Source organism: Panthera onca, chromosome E3 (assembly GCF_046562875.1).
Source record: "Panthera onca isolate mPanOnc1 chromosome E3, mPanOnc1 haplotype 2, whole genome shotgun sequence".
Lineage (NCBI taxonomy): Eukaryota > Metazoa > Chordata > Mammalia > Carnivora > Felidae > Panthera > Panthera onca.
The window spans coordinates 37,677,710-37,691,428 of NC_138354.1; the positions used below are offsets into that span (position 1 = coordinate 37,677,710).

General features: G+C 52.8%; 1 protein-coding gene across 2 annotated transcripts; it reads left to right on the forward strand.

The window, feature by feature from the left end:
- Nucleotides 1-2,209: 2,209 nt before the first annotated feature.
- Nucleotides 2,210-10,434, forward strand: NAGPA (N-acetylglucosamine-1-phosphodiester alpha-N-acetylglucosaminidase). Of its 2 annotated transcripts, none has more exons than XM_060648429.3 (11): nt 2,210-2,339; nt 2,426-2,881; nt 3,283-3,422; nt 4,374-4,482; nt 5,560-5,688; nt 6,187-6,392; nt 6,497-6,544; nt 7,559-7,687; nt 7,851-7,982; nt 8,070-8,133; nt 9,635-10,434. In XM_060648429.3, exons 1-11 carry the CDS (start codon nt 2,254-2,256, stop codon nt 9,843-9,845), a joined length of 1,710 nt encoding a protein of 569 aa, XP_060504412.1. In that variant the 5' UTR covers nt 2,210-2,253; the 3' UTR covers nt 9,846-10,434. The 2 variants fall into 2 exon arrangements, with proteins under 2 accessions (XP_060504412.1, XP_060504413.1); XM_060648430.3 differs by having other exon boundaries at nt 8,070-8,145; nt 9,635-9,741.
- Nucleotides 10,435-13,719: the final 3,285 nt, after the last annotated feature.

A 13,719-nucleotide genomic window follows, 5' to 3' on the forward strand; every position in this document is an offset into this window, starting at 1 on the left:
TGGCCTCCTTGTTTAATTAATGTCATAGGCTTCTCAGCAAATGGAGAATTTCAATAGCACATATGTGCTTAGATATTATGTGCATATTATGTGTTTGTTAAAGGAGTGACAAAGCTGGGAGGAGACCAAAGGTCAGAACTCACTAGAGACTGCCTGCACCCACATCGCCCAGTTGACCTAGAGAAAAGAAGACTTCCTGGGGCAAGGAAGCTGGTGGCAGGTCTGGGTTTGTTTGCTAATGATTTTTGACTCCTGCATGTAAAGATAAGAAAGACATAATCCCTTCCCATCAATATATTTGCATCAAGCTGGATCGTTTAACCCCAGAAAGGAAATCATTTTGAATGTGGTTAACTGACTTGAACTAACTTGTTCCCCCACAAGCCTCAGAGCCACTCTTGGGGGTTCATGTAAGGGCTTTGACTGTATCAGTTCCAAAATTAAAGTGTCAGCAGGGCTATTCTCCCTCTGACTTCTTGACGGAAGAATCTGTTTCTCCCTCCTAGCTTCTGGTAGTTACCAGAAATCTTTGGTGCTCTTTGGCTTGTCGTTATACTGGCAGTCTCTGCCTCTTTCTTCACATGGCTTTCTTTCCTCTGTGCATGCCTCTCTCTGTGTGTCTTCTCACAAGGACACCAGTCAGGCTGGATCTAGGACCCACCCAATTCCACTATGACTTCATCTTCATGAATTACATCTGCAAAGATCCTATTTCCAAAGGTCACATTCTGAAGTTCTGGGAAAGATGTCAATTTGGGGGAACACTATCGAATCCAGTACACTGACCCTAACTGGCCTTAGGGGGCAGTGGTTCAAAGAGGGGTCTGAGTTCAGGCACTAACAACGCTGACTGAACCAAAACAGGCTGGTGGCTGGTGGCTGGTATGGGCCTGAATACCTGTGCACCAAAGGCTAACTCAACTCGTACTGTCTCCAAGGTGGCCTATACGTTGCACTGGCACCAAAAGGCAACCTACCTCTGGCCACTGCCCTGGACCAGAAGCCCAAACAGAAGTATTCCCTCAAAGGAAGTTTGAAGTAAAGTAACTGGCCAGCTTCGTGGACTTCTGACCTGTGCAGGTACAGAGGGCCTGCACAAGGATGGGTCCCATGCTTGCGTTCACACTCTGCTGTCTCCATCTTAAAGTTCTTAATTTTTAGGGGCACCTGGATGGCTCAGTCGGTTGAATGTCTGCCTCTTGGTTTCGGTTCAGGTCATGATCTCACAGTCATGAGGCTGAACCCCTCATCAGGCTCAGCTCAGAGCCTGCTTGGGATTCTCTCTCTCTCTCCCTCTCTGCCCTTCCCCTGCTCGTGCTCGCTCTCTCTTTTTAAGTAAATAAATAAAAAAAAGAAATTCCTTAAAAAAAATTTTTTTAATGTTTGTTTATTCTTGAGAGGGGGGAGGGACAGAGAGAGGGACACAGAATCTGAAGTACACTCCAGGCTCTGAGCTGTCAGCACAGAGCTCTAAGCTGGCAGAACTCACCAGCTGAGCTCTGAGATCATCACCTGAAGTCGGAGGCTTAACCGACTGAGCCACCAGGCGCCCCCGAAAAAAAAAAAAAATTCTTAATTTTTAAATAAAGATCCCTGCTGATTACGTTCTCAATGCAACTTGTCTGTCCTCTTCCAAAATGTGAAGGTCATAGAACACCAAGGCTGAGAAACTGTTCCAGAATCAGGGAGACTAAACAGACATGACAACTAAATGCAACTCCTGTATTAGACCCTGGATGTGGGGGAAATAAGGACATCATACAGAAAATTGGAAAAACTTGAATGTGAACTGTGGATTGGTTCACAAACTATCAGTATGTAATGTCTTAATTTTACTCGGCCTGTGATTACGTGAGATGTCCTTGTTAGTAAAAGATGTCTGCAACTTGGTTGCAAATGTTCGGGGGCGGGGGCGGGGGCGGTAAGTATACGAATAAAGTTGAAATGATAAACCAAATGAGACGAAAGTTAACAATTGGTAAAGATAAGTAGAAGGCATATGGGAGTTCCTTACATTACTCTTACAACCTCCGGTATCTTTGAAATTACATAAACACGAATTTTCCCACCACCACGAGTGCCACGCCTCTTCTGAAAAAAACCAAACCAAAACAAAAAAAACACAGTAAGTGATAGGACCGGATCTCGCGATATCCAAAGGACCCTAAATTATTCTGTCCCGCCTGAAAGCTGCCACCAAAAGTCTTGAGTCACGTGGGGTGGTCCCACGTGATTGGAGGCCCCGGGTCCAACATGGCGGCCTCCATGGGTCGCTGGCTTGTCTTCCTCTTTGCGCTGCTCGGCTTCCTCCGGGAGGCGACCAGCAGCCTCGACTCGGGGTGAGTACAGCTCCCGAGGGTTGAGCCTGGTTCGGGAGTACTCCGCCCCTGAGCCCTCCGAGCTCACGGCCGCCGTGTCCCCACAGGGCCTCCCGCGACGATGACTTGCTGCTGCCCTACTCCCACGCGCGCGCGCGCTTCGCCCGGGACTGCACGAGGGTGCGCGCCGGCAGCCGCGAGCACGAGAGCTGGCCACCTACCCCGGCGACCCCCAGCCCCCGCGGTCCGGCGGTGCGCACCTTCGTTTCACACTTCTCGGACCGCGCGGTGGCTGGCCATCTGACGCGGGCAGCGGAGCCCCTGCGTACCTTCTCGGTGCTGGAGCCCGGTGGGTCTGGCGGCTGCGCTTCGAGGCGCCGCGCCACCGTGGAGGAGACGGCGAGGGCGGCTGGCTGCAGCGTCGCCCAGAACGGCGGTTTCTTCCGCATGGACACGGGCGAGTGCCTGGGGAACGTGGTGAGCGACGGGCGCCCGGTGAGCAGCGCCGGGGGGCTGCAGAACGCGCAGTTCGGGATCCGGCGCGACGGGACCCTGGTCACCGGGTGAGAAACCAGGGGACCTGAGATTTGGGTTGTGGCCACGGTAGTGTGTTCAGGTCATTTACCAAAGTTGAGCCTCCATGTCCATTCTGCAGAATGGGAATAGGCACTTTAATTGCAGGGTTCGTCAGTAGGCATCGGGTGGTATTTTGGCCAGAGTGATGGCCTAGGAAATTAAGGACTATAGGATGAACTTGAGATCTGCTGAGAATGGTTGTTTATATTAGATGAAGTGTTAACTGGGATGGGTAGACTATTTACAAGGGGTGCACTAAGGACCAGGATGGTTCCTGGGAAACCAGGAAGAATCAACCAGCCAAGCCGAGGAGGGAAGGGTAGTGGGACCCCTACTAACCGTAGCTGTCCCTGCTGGTGAGTGAATCTCTTGCCTTCTCTGTGTCCAGGTACCTGTCTGAAGAGGAGGTGCTGGACACTAAGAACCCATTTGTGCAACTGCTGAGTGGGGTCGTGTGGCTGATCCGCAATGGAAGTGTCTACATCAACGAGAGCCAGGCGGCCGAGTGTGATGAGACACAGGAGACAGGTTTGGGGTCAGACAGGTTGTGGCACAGCCCTGTTGAGAACCAGGACCACTGAGCTGGAGCAGGAGTCTGTTCTTAAGTCTTTGAGCAAGTACTATTCTAGGTACAGGGAATCCGTGGTGATTATGACAAAATAAGGTCTCTGCTCTTGGGCATACTTAAGAAAGGAAATAGATACTTTTCTATTGAAAGGAAGTGGTAAGTGCTTCTCTTTTACAGAAATTAAGATGAAAGGAAGTGGTAAGTGCTTTCTTTCTATTGAAAGGAAGATGAAAGGAAGTGGTAAGTGCTGAGGAAGAAAAGTAAAGTTGGGGGAAAGGGGACAGGTAGAGGAAAGGAGCTCTGAATCAGAATCCTGATTTCCTGCGCATGAGGCCCAAATGTGTGTTTTAACAAGCCCCCTGGGTGATTCTGATGGGGTCTCCAATTTGAGAAGCACCAAGGTGTGGAATAATGGGGTGTGAAAGGATGCTATGGCCCTGATGTGGAGATGAGCTGTTTTAGACTGAGCAGTCAGGGCAGGCTTCACTGAGGAGATGCCCTAGATTGGAAATAGCAAACCATGGGAAGAGCTGAGGGGAAGCACAGTCCAGCCAGAGGGAACAGAAGGTGCAGAAGCCCTAAAGTAGAAAGTGGCTGCAGGGTGGTGAGAAGGGAGCCCCCAGAGATGAGGTGGAACAAGTAGGCCAGGGCCTTGGATTTTTGTGCTGGGGACAGTGGAAACCATTAGAGGGTTTTCCACTGGAAGCTGGAAGCTGATGTCACTTAATTTTCACCTGAGAAGAGCCCTCTGGCTACTATGTGGAGACTGAGTGGGATGGGGCAGATGGGAGGCAGGAAGCTGCGATCTAAGTGAAATGTTGGAGAGTGGCATTAGACTGGCAGAAACTACAGGCAGAGTCCCGGAGGCTTCCCACAGGGTGAGGTCATCAGCCAGGCTTCTTCTCTTGTAGGTTCTTTTAGCAAATTTGTGAATGTGATGTCAGCCAGAACGGCAGTGGGACATGACCGGAAGGGGCAGCTGGTGTTCTTCCACGCAGATGGGCAGACAGAGCAGCGGGGGTGAGTGCCGGAAACTGGGAATGCCAGGCCTGGGCTGAGTCCGGCTTTGAGGGACTTCAGCCCACCAACAACTCCCCTTCTGACTCCCAGCTGTTCCCTGGGGATGTTCACATCCATCTGTCCCCTGCCTTCCCACACGAAAAGAGTCCCTACGTCTGCCCCAGTTCTGAGAACTCCTCATCCTCCACACTCTTCCTCTCCATCCCCCCAACTTAGGCCTCCTCTCTCCTGCGCTCCAGATGGGGTAATAGGAAGTAATTACAAAGTTAGCAGGGAGAAGACATCTGTTCCAGTCTCAGCTCTGCTGTCCACTAGCTCTCTGGCCACAGACAAGTCGCTCAGCCTCTCTGAGCCACAGTTTCTTTCTCTGTGAAGAGAGTGTATTAGTTTGTTATTTGCTGAGTAACACACAAACACAAACAGCCCCCATTTGTTAGATCACAGTTCTGTAGGTCAGAAGTCTGGAGGGCTCAACTGGGTTCTGTGTTTGAGGTATCCCATGGACAAAATCAAGCTGTTTTCCAGGCAGGGCTCTCATCTGGAGCTTCAGGGAAAGAATCCTCTTCCCAGCTCATTCGAGGGGTTGGAAGAATGCACTTCCTTGTGGTTGTAGGACAGAAGTCTGTATTTCTTCACTGGTTGTTGGCCAGGGGACCTTCAGCTCCTTCAGGCTGCCCACATTCCTTCCCATGCATGTACCCTCCCCGTCTTCACGCCAGCAAAGATGTGTCCCGTCCCTTTGCCCCCTTTGTATTTCCAAAACCTCTCACTTCACCTTCTGCCACCAGCCAGGGAAAGGTGTGCTTTTAAGACTCTTGTGATCCCATTGGGCCCACCCATAATCCAGGGCAGTGTCCCTACTTGCAGACAGCTGAGCCGTATAAGATAACACAGTCGTGGCAGTGATTTCCCATTATATTCACAGCTCCCAGGGATTAAGAGAGGCCATTATTGGGGGGAGCCCACTTAGAAATTTGTCTGCCATAGCAAGTGTGATACTGTTCACCATGGAAAGTAAGACCAGTTAAACTGGAAACGCTGGTGGACATGGTCAGCATTAATGCTCTTATGCTGCAGCATTAACCTGTGGGAGATGGCAGAGTTTTTGCTGAAACAGGATGTGGTCAACGCCATCAACCTCGATGGAGGGGGCTCCGCTACCTTCGTGCTCAATGGGACCTTGGCCAGTTACCCATCAGATCACTGGTAAGCATGCCAGGGCCCTCTTCTTGAGGTTTTAAGTCCAAGCCTGTCCCCAGCTGTCTCATTCAGCAAATATTGAGCACCTACTATGTGCCAGGCCCTGAGAATTCAGCAGTGAGCAGGAAGAGCCAAGATCCCCGCTTCTCGCTGCTTACAAGAAGAGTGTTGAATCATACATAGTGTATGAGTACTATCCACACCAGTGAAAGGGGGTTGATAGATCAGGAAAGATCTCTCTGAGCCTAATGGAACTTGAGTTGAGATCTGAAGGTTGGGGAGGTGGCAAGGCTGGGCTGGGAGATCCTTCTGGACAGAGAGAACAGCATGTGTAAAGGCCCTGGGGTTGGAAGAGATTGTCAGGGTGGGATGAACCTATAAGCAGCTGGAGAAGGAGCAGTGGAGAGAGAGAGGCATCCCCCAGGGGCTACAGTAGGGGGTAGAGGGGTTAGCTGGGGCTCACCAGCACCATGGCCTCTCTTCACACACGATGTCCCCCTGCAGCCAGGACAACATGTGGCGCTGTCCGCGCCGCGTGTCTACTGTGGTGTGTTTGCACGAGCCCCGCTGCCAGCCGCCTGACTGCAGCGGCCATGGGACCTGTGTGGAGGGGCGCTGCCAGTGCACGGGGCACTTCTGGCAGGGCGCTGCCTGCAACAAGCTGGACTGTGGCCCCTCCAACTGCAGCCAGCACGGGCTTTGCACAGAGAGTGAGTGGGGTCTCTGGGGAGGCAGCTGTGACCGGGGGTCCCAGCTCTCACTGCCTTGGCCCTGCCTGATCCCTCACCTGGCCTTCTTGGTCTTGTCTTGGCAGCTGGCTGCCGCTGTGAAGCTGGATGGACGGGGTCCAACTGCAGTGAAGGTAAAAGCCAGCAGGCCAGCTGCCTCCCCAGCCCTGGACACATGGGGAGAGGGCAAGCGTGGCAGCTGCTTTTATCCCGCTCCCTATGTCTTCCTCTCACCTGACTAAATCATCGCGTTGATGTTCTGCAGCAGCCACAACAAATTCCACAAACTGCATGGCCGAGAACAACAGAAATTCATTCTCTCACAGTTCAGGAGGCCACAACTGCAAAACTCATGGTGTCTGCAGGGCCGGCACTCCCTCCAAAAGGTCTAGGGGAGGCTCCTTCCTGCCCCTTCCAGCTCCTGGTGGCTCCAGGCGTTCTTTGGCTTGAGGCCACGTTACTCCAGTCTCTGCCTCTTCACACGGCCTTCTCCCTGTGTCTGTCCATTTCCTTACGTGGATCCCAGGTCATTGGATTTAGGGCCCGCCCTAAATCCAGGATGCTGTCATCTCTTAAAGATTATAACTTAATTACATCTGCAAACACTCTGTTTCCAAATAAGGTCATGTTCACAGGTTCTGAGGATTAGGACATATCTTTTGGGGGACACAGTTCAACCCACTGCAACCATCCACAGTTTGAAATCTTTCAGGGCTTCCTTTTGAGTAAGTGGAAGAAATGAGCTCCTCAGCCTGACCTGCCAGGGTGCTCCAGAGCCTCCTCTACTCACTGACCCAGCTCTGCTCTGCGAACCCCCAGCTTAAGTGCCCTGCCCTCGGGGGCTTGCCCATCCCACCCACTCCCGGGGTCTGCTGCTGCGCTTGGTCCCATCCCTCCTGCACTTGTCGTCACCTGTACTTCCATATCTGCTTTGCGGCTCGCTGGCCACCTGCCCATCTAGACGAGAGTCTCCATGAGTGCATAGCCTCAGAGCCTGCCTGGAAGTAGAATTGTCCGTAACTTTCTGTTGGAAGAATACGTGAGCCTACGGGGCCCTGGGTGTGACCGAGATCTGTCTACAGTCTTGGCCCCCAGCCTAGCAAAGGCAGGGCTGGACTTTGAAAAGACTCCCCCCTTCCCCCCTCCAGCCTGCAGCAATGGCTCCTTTGGGGAGGACTGTGCCATGAGGTGCCAGTGTCAGAATGGAGCTGCCTGTGACCCAGTTGGGGGGACATGCACCTGCCCTCCTGGCTTCACTGGACATACCTGTGAGCAGGGTAAGCTAGATGGGCCCCATGCCACCCAGGGGTACCTCCAGGGCCTAGCCTGGGGGGGCCTGGGGGCTTCAGCCCAGTTCTGCGCACACCTGGGGCCCATCCTGTCAGTGCAGAGAGAGGCCTTGCCACCGAGGCGTCCTCCACTTGTACCTCCTCTCCGCAGAGTGTCCCCTTGGCTGGCACGGGCCAGGCTGCCAGAGGCGTTGCGAATGTGAGCACCAGTGTCCGTGTGACCCCCAGACCGGCAGCTGTAGCCTGGCCCAGGCGCCAGCCCTTAACAGCATCCTCTCCCAAGGTGTGGCTCCTCCCAGATCCCCGGGGGGGCAGGAGGGGGCATACCCCTCCCCTCCCAGCCTCTCAGCCTCTCCCTGGTGTCTTACAGTGAAGCAGTGTTTCCGGGCATCCGAGGCCACCCTGAGGACAGGAGAACTCTCCCTTCTCACCGGGTAGGAGATTAGGTGGGACTTGGGGCGGGGATGGAAGAAATCCCCCCTCCCTCCACCTGTGAGGTATGGCCTTTGCTCAGGGACGAGGCAGGGCTAGGAGGTGGCCGCTGGGCACCCAGATGACATTTCTCCACTGTGAGCACAGAGGGCGTCACAGCTGATGCTCACAGCCACTGAAATGGTCCTCAGAAATGGTGAGAAGGACCCCAGTCATCATCCCAGTTGGAGTTGAGTGGGGCAGGGCATGGGGTTCCTTTCCCTGGCGGTGAGACTCATGACCTATTTTCTCAGCTCCTGGTACACAAGTGCCAAGCCTGAAGAATTCACATACTTCCTCAGTCACTTCCGGGTGCTCCTTGTGGCGGGCTTTATGTCTGTTTTCTAGTGAGGTGGGTCTCAAACTTGACCTCTGGGAGGGTGCGTTAAAAGAGATTGCTGGATTCTATCTCTGGAGTTTCTGCTTCAGTAAGCGTAGGGAGCCTGAGAATCTGCATTCCCGGTGCTATCCCAGGTGATGCTATGCTGCTGGTATGGGGACCCTGCTTTGAGAACTTCCCAAAGGTAGTTCTCACCTCATGGTCCAACCCTGGGTGCCGGCCCAGCCCCACCCGCGTTGGAGGTGGGAATCAAGTGTGGGTATGAATGAAAATCTCCTGGCATTGTCCTTTGGGTCAGTCTCATCAATAATGCAGGTCCCAGGTCCCTCCTGGAGGTCCTGACCTGGTGAGTCTGGGGTGAGGCTCTGAAAGGCCAGAGCCACACCTGAAAAAAAACAACAAAAAACATAGAAATGTGCTTTGAAAATGCACCCAGAGCAGGGACAGGGGCCCCGGGAGCACCCTGGCCTCAGTCTTAAGTTTGGGCTCCTCAGTTGTGAGACTGAGCTCTTCCTCCCCAGTGCAGACATAGAACTCATTGGCAGCTGTCGGGGAAGGAAGGGGAGCCATGGGGGGCTAACGACCATGCCCCCCAGCAATCTGCGTGTGTCTCTTTTTGTGTTGAGGGCTTTGGCCACAGATTCACGTGAAGGAATGCAAGGATCATTGGAAGCCCTCGCCAGCTCCACAGGAGGGAGGCAGGGGTGCTGTTCTCCACACTCTGTCTGCTTTGAGGTGTCTGGAACGGAGACCCGCCTTTGTGGTCCACATCATCATTAGATCCCCAACTGTATTTTATTTGGCCTGCATAATTTTAAAAAATTTAAGATTTATTACAATATCTGAAAATCAGTAACATTGATATTAAAAAATTGTTTTCATGGTTTCTCTTGAAATACCAGGGGGTGTGGCAGTGCTGGCCTGCATCCCACGTGGTGACTGTCACTGCTGTTCCTGGAGCATGGGTTTGGAATGTGCCCCTGGCCCTACCAGGCCCATTTTGCTCCTGGACAGTCCCCTGGAGGTCCCTGACTTTGTTCCTCCCTTCTGGTGGAGGAGAGGGAGGGAAACCCCTGCAGCACTCCTCAACAACCGCCTGTTCTGGCTTTCTCTTCTGCACCCAGGACCACCTGGCTGGCCCTCACCTTGGTCCTAGTTTTCCTTCTGCTGATCAGCACGGTGGTGAACATGTCCTTGCTCCTTGGTTCAAGAGCAGAGCGGAGCCGGCATCTGGATGGGGCCTATGTTTACCACCCACTGCAGGAGATGAATGGGGAGCTCCTGGCCGGGGAGAAGGAACAGCAGGGTGATGCCCACAACCCCTTCAAGGACTGAAGCCTCCAGCTTCCCGTCACAGCCTGCTCTGAAGGCTCATTTTGTTACAGTCTGACTTCCACAAGGGACGTTTCAGGACCGCTGACCATCTGGGTGATCTCAGCCCTGGTGCCAAGCCAAGCTTCTGATAGCACCTGTGCCTCAGCCCCTCATCTGGCCCTGGGCTCTCACCTGGTCACCTGCTGTGACCTATGCAACCCTAGCAATACAGTGCTCCCTGGAGAGAGACTGCTCCTTCCCTGCCTGCCTGTGTCTGCTGCCTGTGAGGGCTGCTCTGCTGCCCAAGAGCCTCCGGCCTCCTGAAGCAGGAGCTGTTAGCGATGGAACTCACCGTGACCGCACCATGTCTGAGTGGCAGGGTCCAGCCAGCCCCCCTGGGCAGGGGTGGATTAAAGAGACGATGGCTACGTCATGGGATCCTTTTCCACAGACCTCATCATGGAATTTGCCAATTAGAATTCTGTTTCCTATCATAGGAAGCTCCTTGGAGGGGACAGGGGATGAAATCATGTTTACAAGCTTTCTATTTTGGCGTCCAGCTGCCAAGACAGTTTTTCTACCACTTGAATAAATTGATGTAATTAAAGGATCCCCGGGGTGGCGTCTGAATCCTGAATTGTAGACTTCTGGTTGTTCCTAGGTCTTAACATGTAGGGTTACTTCACTTGATTCATGGGTCATAAAAAGGCAGCCCAAGGTACTTCGAGCTCCCTGATCTATTTGTTTAATTCAGGGCTTCTCACTTTATGGTGCACACAAGTCACCTGGAGATACTGTTCAAGTGCCAATTCTGGCCCAGGGTGGGATACGGGAGTCTAAATCTCTAACGAGCTCCCAGGTGAAGACGAGGTCTTGGGTGTCTGGACTACACTTTGAAAGGAAAAGGTTTAGTCCACTGTGATTTAATAGTTACCAGCATTTAAAAATCAAGAGATTAACAACTTAAGATTTCTGATTTCTTTTTATTTTTAATATGTTTATTTAGTTTTGAGAGAGAGAGCATGCAAGCAAGTGAGGGGCAGACAGAGGAAGACACAGAATCCGAAACAGCCTCCAGGCTGTCAGCACATAGCCCAACACAGGGCTGGAACCCACGAACCTCAAGCTCATGACCTGAGTCAAAGTTGGATGCTTAACCGACTGACCCACCCAGGTGTTCCTGGATTCTTTTTAAAAGAGGGCAAGGCAGCAGCCCCTGCTGAAGCCTTTCCAGGGCAACATCTTGCCAGAGCTGAGAATCCACAGTCCCCATCTGGGCCTGCCTTCTCCAGCTCACCACCACCTTAGCGGCCTGTGACCTGCCAGCCCTGTGAGTATCTGAGTTTGTAACCTGTGGCCCCAGAGGGTTTCCAGGAAGTGCCTGGCACCCCCCCCCGACCTCCTCCCCCCAGATATACATTACACTGCGTTTAGCAGATATTTTGGGGGTGGGGGATGTGCTCTCAGCAGATCCTCAAGTAGACTCATGCACATTAGGAACTGAATATGTCTCCCCAAGAATCCTGTATTGAAGCCCTAACATCCCCCCGCCCCTGCCACCCATGTGATGGTATTAGGAGGTGGCCTTTGGTTTAATTAGGTTTCGATGAGGTCGTGCGCATGGTCCCCTCGTGACAGGATTAGCGCCCTTACAAGGGAAAGAGAAGAGCACCCTCTCCACACACGCACACGAAGAGGAGGCTGTGTAAACACACAGAAAGCTGGCAGCTGTCTACAAGCCAAGAAGTGGGACCTCACCAAGAATTGAATTTGCCGGCACCCTGCTCTTGGACTTCCAGCCTCCAGAGCTGTGAGAAATAGATGTCTGTTGTGTTCAAGCCGCACAGTGTATGATATTCGTTATAGCAACTTGAGCAGACTGAGACATGGTATAACTTAGTAGTTACTTCTTGCTGCATCACCAGTCCAAAACTTGGCAGCTTAAAACAACAACCAGTTATTGTTTCTTGTGGAAGAATAATTATTTTTCATGATTCTAGGGCCAGCTAGGGGATTCTCTTGATCAGTGGTTTCAGCTGGGCTCATTGGTTTGTCTGCAGTCAGCTAATGGGCCTACTGGGGGCTGGTCTGGGGTGGCCACAGCTGATGACATAGTGCCCCCCGGTGCCTCATCCTCCAGGAAGCTGGCTCAGCCTTGGGATCCAGGTGGGGACTGGGATCCTGGAAGAGGATCCTGCAAGGCCTTTTGAAGCTTCAGCTCGAAACTGGTGTGACCTCACTTTCACCACATTCTGTTAGTCCCCAGATTCAAGGTGAAAGGAGACAGACTCCACCCCTTAGAGGAGATACCAAGGGACATGAGTCCAGGAGGCTAATCGAGCCCATCCTGCAGTCCATCTACTGTACTGCTGGTTTAGTTTCACTTTAGAAAGGAAGAATTTGGTTCAGAGAAGTGAAGTATCACAGGCCAGTTCCCAGACTCCCAAGTTCCTGCAGGGATGTGTCTGTGGGTCTGTGTGTTTCTGTCTCTCCCCCAAAGATGGAGGGATGGACGAGTTGAGAGCCACTGTGCCAGCCTGTGATACTCCTTCCAAGATGCTACATTTGGGTTCTATGGTGGGAGCCACAGACCAAGTTGTTGGTATTCTTGGGCATAGCTGAACCCACACCTAGTGAACCATCACCCAAAGGCCATGGTACCCCTGACCAGGCTGCTGTAATTTCTCCCTCTTAGCTCAGCCCCTCTTCTGGGTTTGTGACCCAGGTTGGAGGGAAGAGAGGGGTGGCATTCACAGCATGTGCAGGAATTCGAGGGTAGCTGCTTATCCAGGGAAGCAGGCAAATTGAAGGAAGCTTCAAGTTTTAACTCCTCCTTCCAGAAATGTAAACAACCAACTTGACATGTTCCTCCAGGGACCGTGTTTCAACTCCACCTGGAAGTCTCATTGTGTATTTTACCTTCTTTCAGTGAACAGCTGGCCCCTTGGCCACTTGGATGTTTGGCTCCCAGTGTTCGAGGGTAGTAAGTAGTGACAGGATGGAGGACTTCCCAGACACCTTTGCATCACAGTGGCATATTCCTAAGACCGTTCCCAAGCGTGGATGCAGGTCAGAGGGTAGTCCCCAGGAATGTTCTAGGATTGCAGATCCTGTCCCAGACCCACCGAATCAAAATCTTGGGGGCAGAGGGTCTGGGAATCTATTGGGAGCACCTCCAGGGGTTCTGAGGCAACAGGCTATAGAAACCCTAGTCCGGAAAGCTCTGGCCTCTTCAGAGGGCATCTCCATCTGTCCTTGGCTTTGCTGGCAGCTGAGTTGGGAAGGTACAGTACTGTGTATGGGCTTGGTGGATTTCAGGCCAGAGGGAGCTGAAGAGGGTCCGTCGTGGTGAGCCAGAGGGTCCCTGGCTCAGTGACTAGGATACATTCACCCTCCCTGTTTGTATAGGGGTATCTATCATGCCTGTCCAACATCTAGGCCTGTCCTTTTAGTAAATGCCCTGTCTTGGGCTGGATCCCTCCCAGCAACAGAACCTGAGACAAAGATGTGAGGGGAAGTAGTCTATTTGGGAGGTGACTCCAAGAAGCCCTGATGGGGGACAGGGAAGTGAGGTGGGGAAGGAAAGGCAGTCAGTGCATTAATGAGCAGCCCCCCACTGTGGACAGTCAGGCTTGATTCCCAGAGACTCGGGGAGCATGCAAGGGCATCTTGGAGTTGGGCTTCCTGTGGGGTGTTTGTCAGCCGACACTCATCTTGGGTCCGGGGCTCCTTCTGGGGGGTAACTCTCTGGCACTTCCAGCCTGCCCGACACAGGGGCTGAGTATGCTTCAACCAGAGGTAGCCATCAGAAACTTGCAGCTTCTTGCATCCAGATGCCTCCCAGTGGTAATGAGAATGCCCTGGGAAGGTGGGCAGGACACAGAAAGCCATGGCT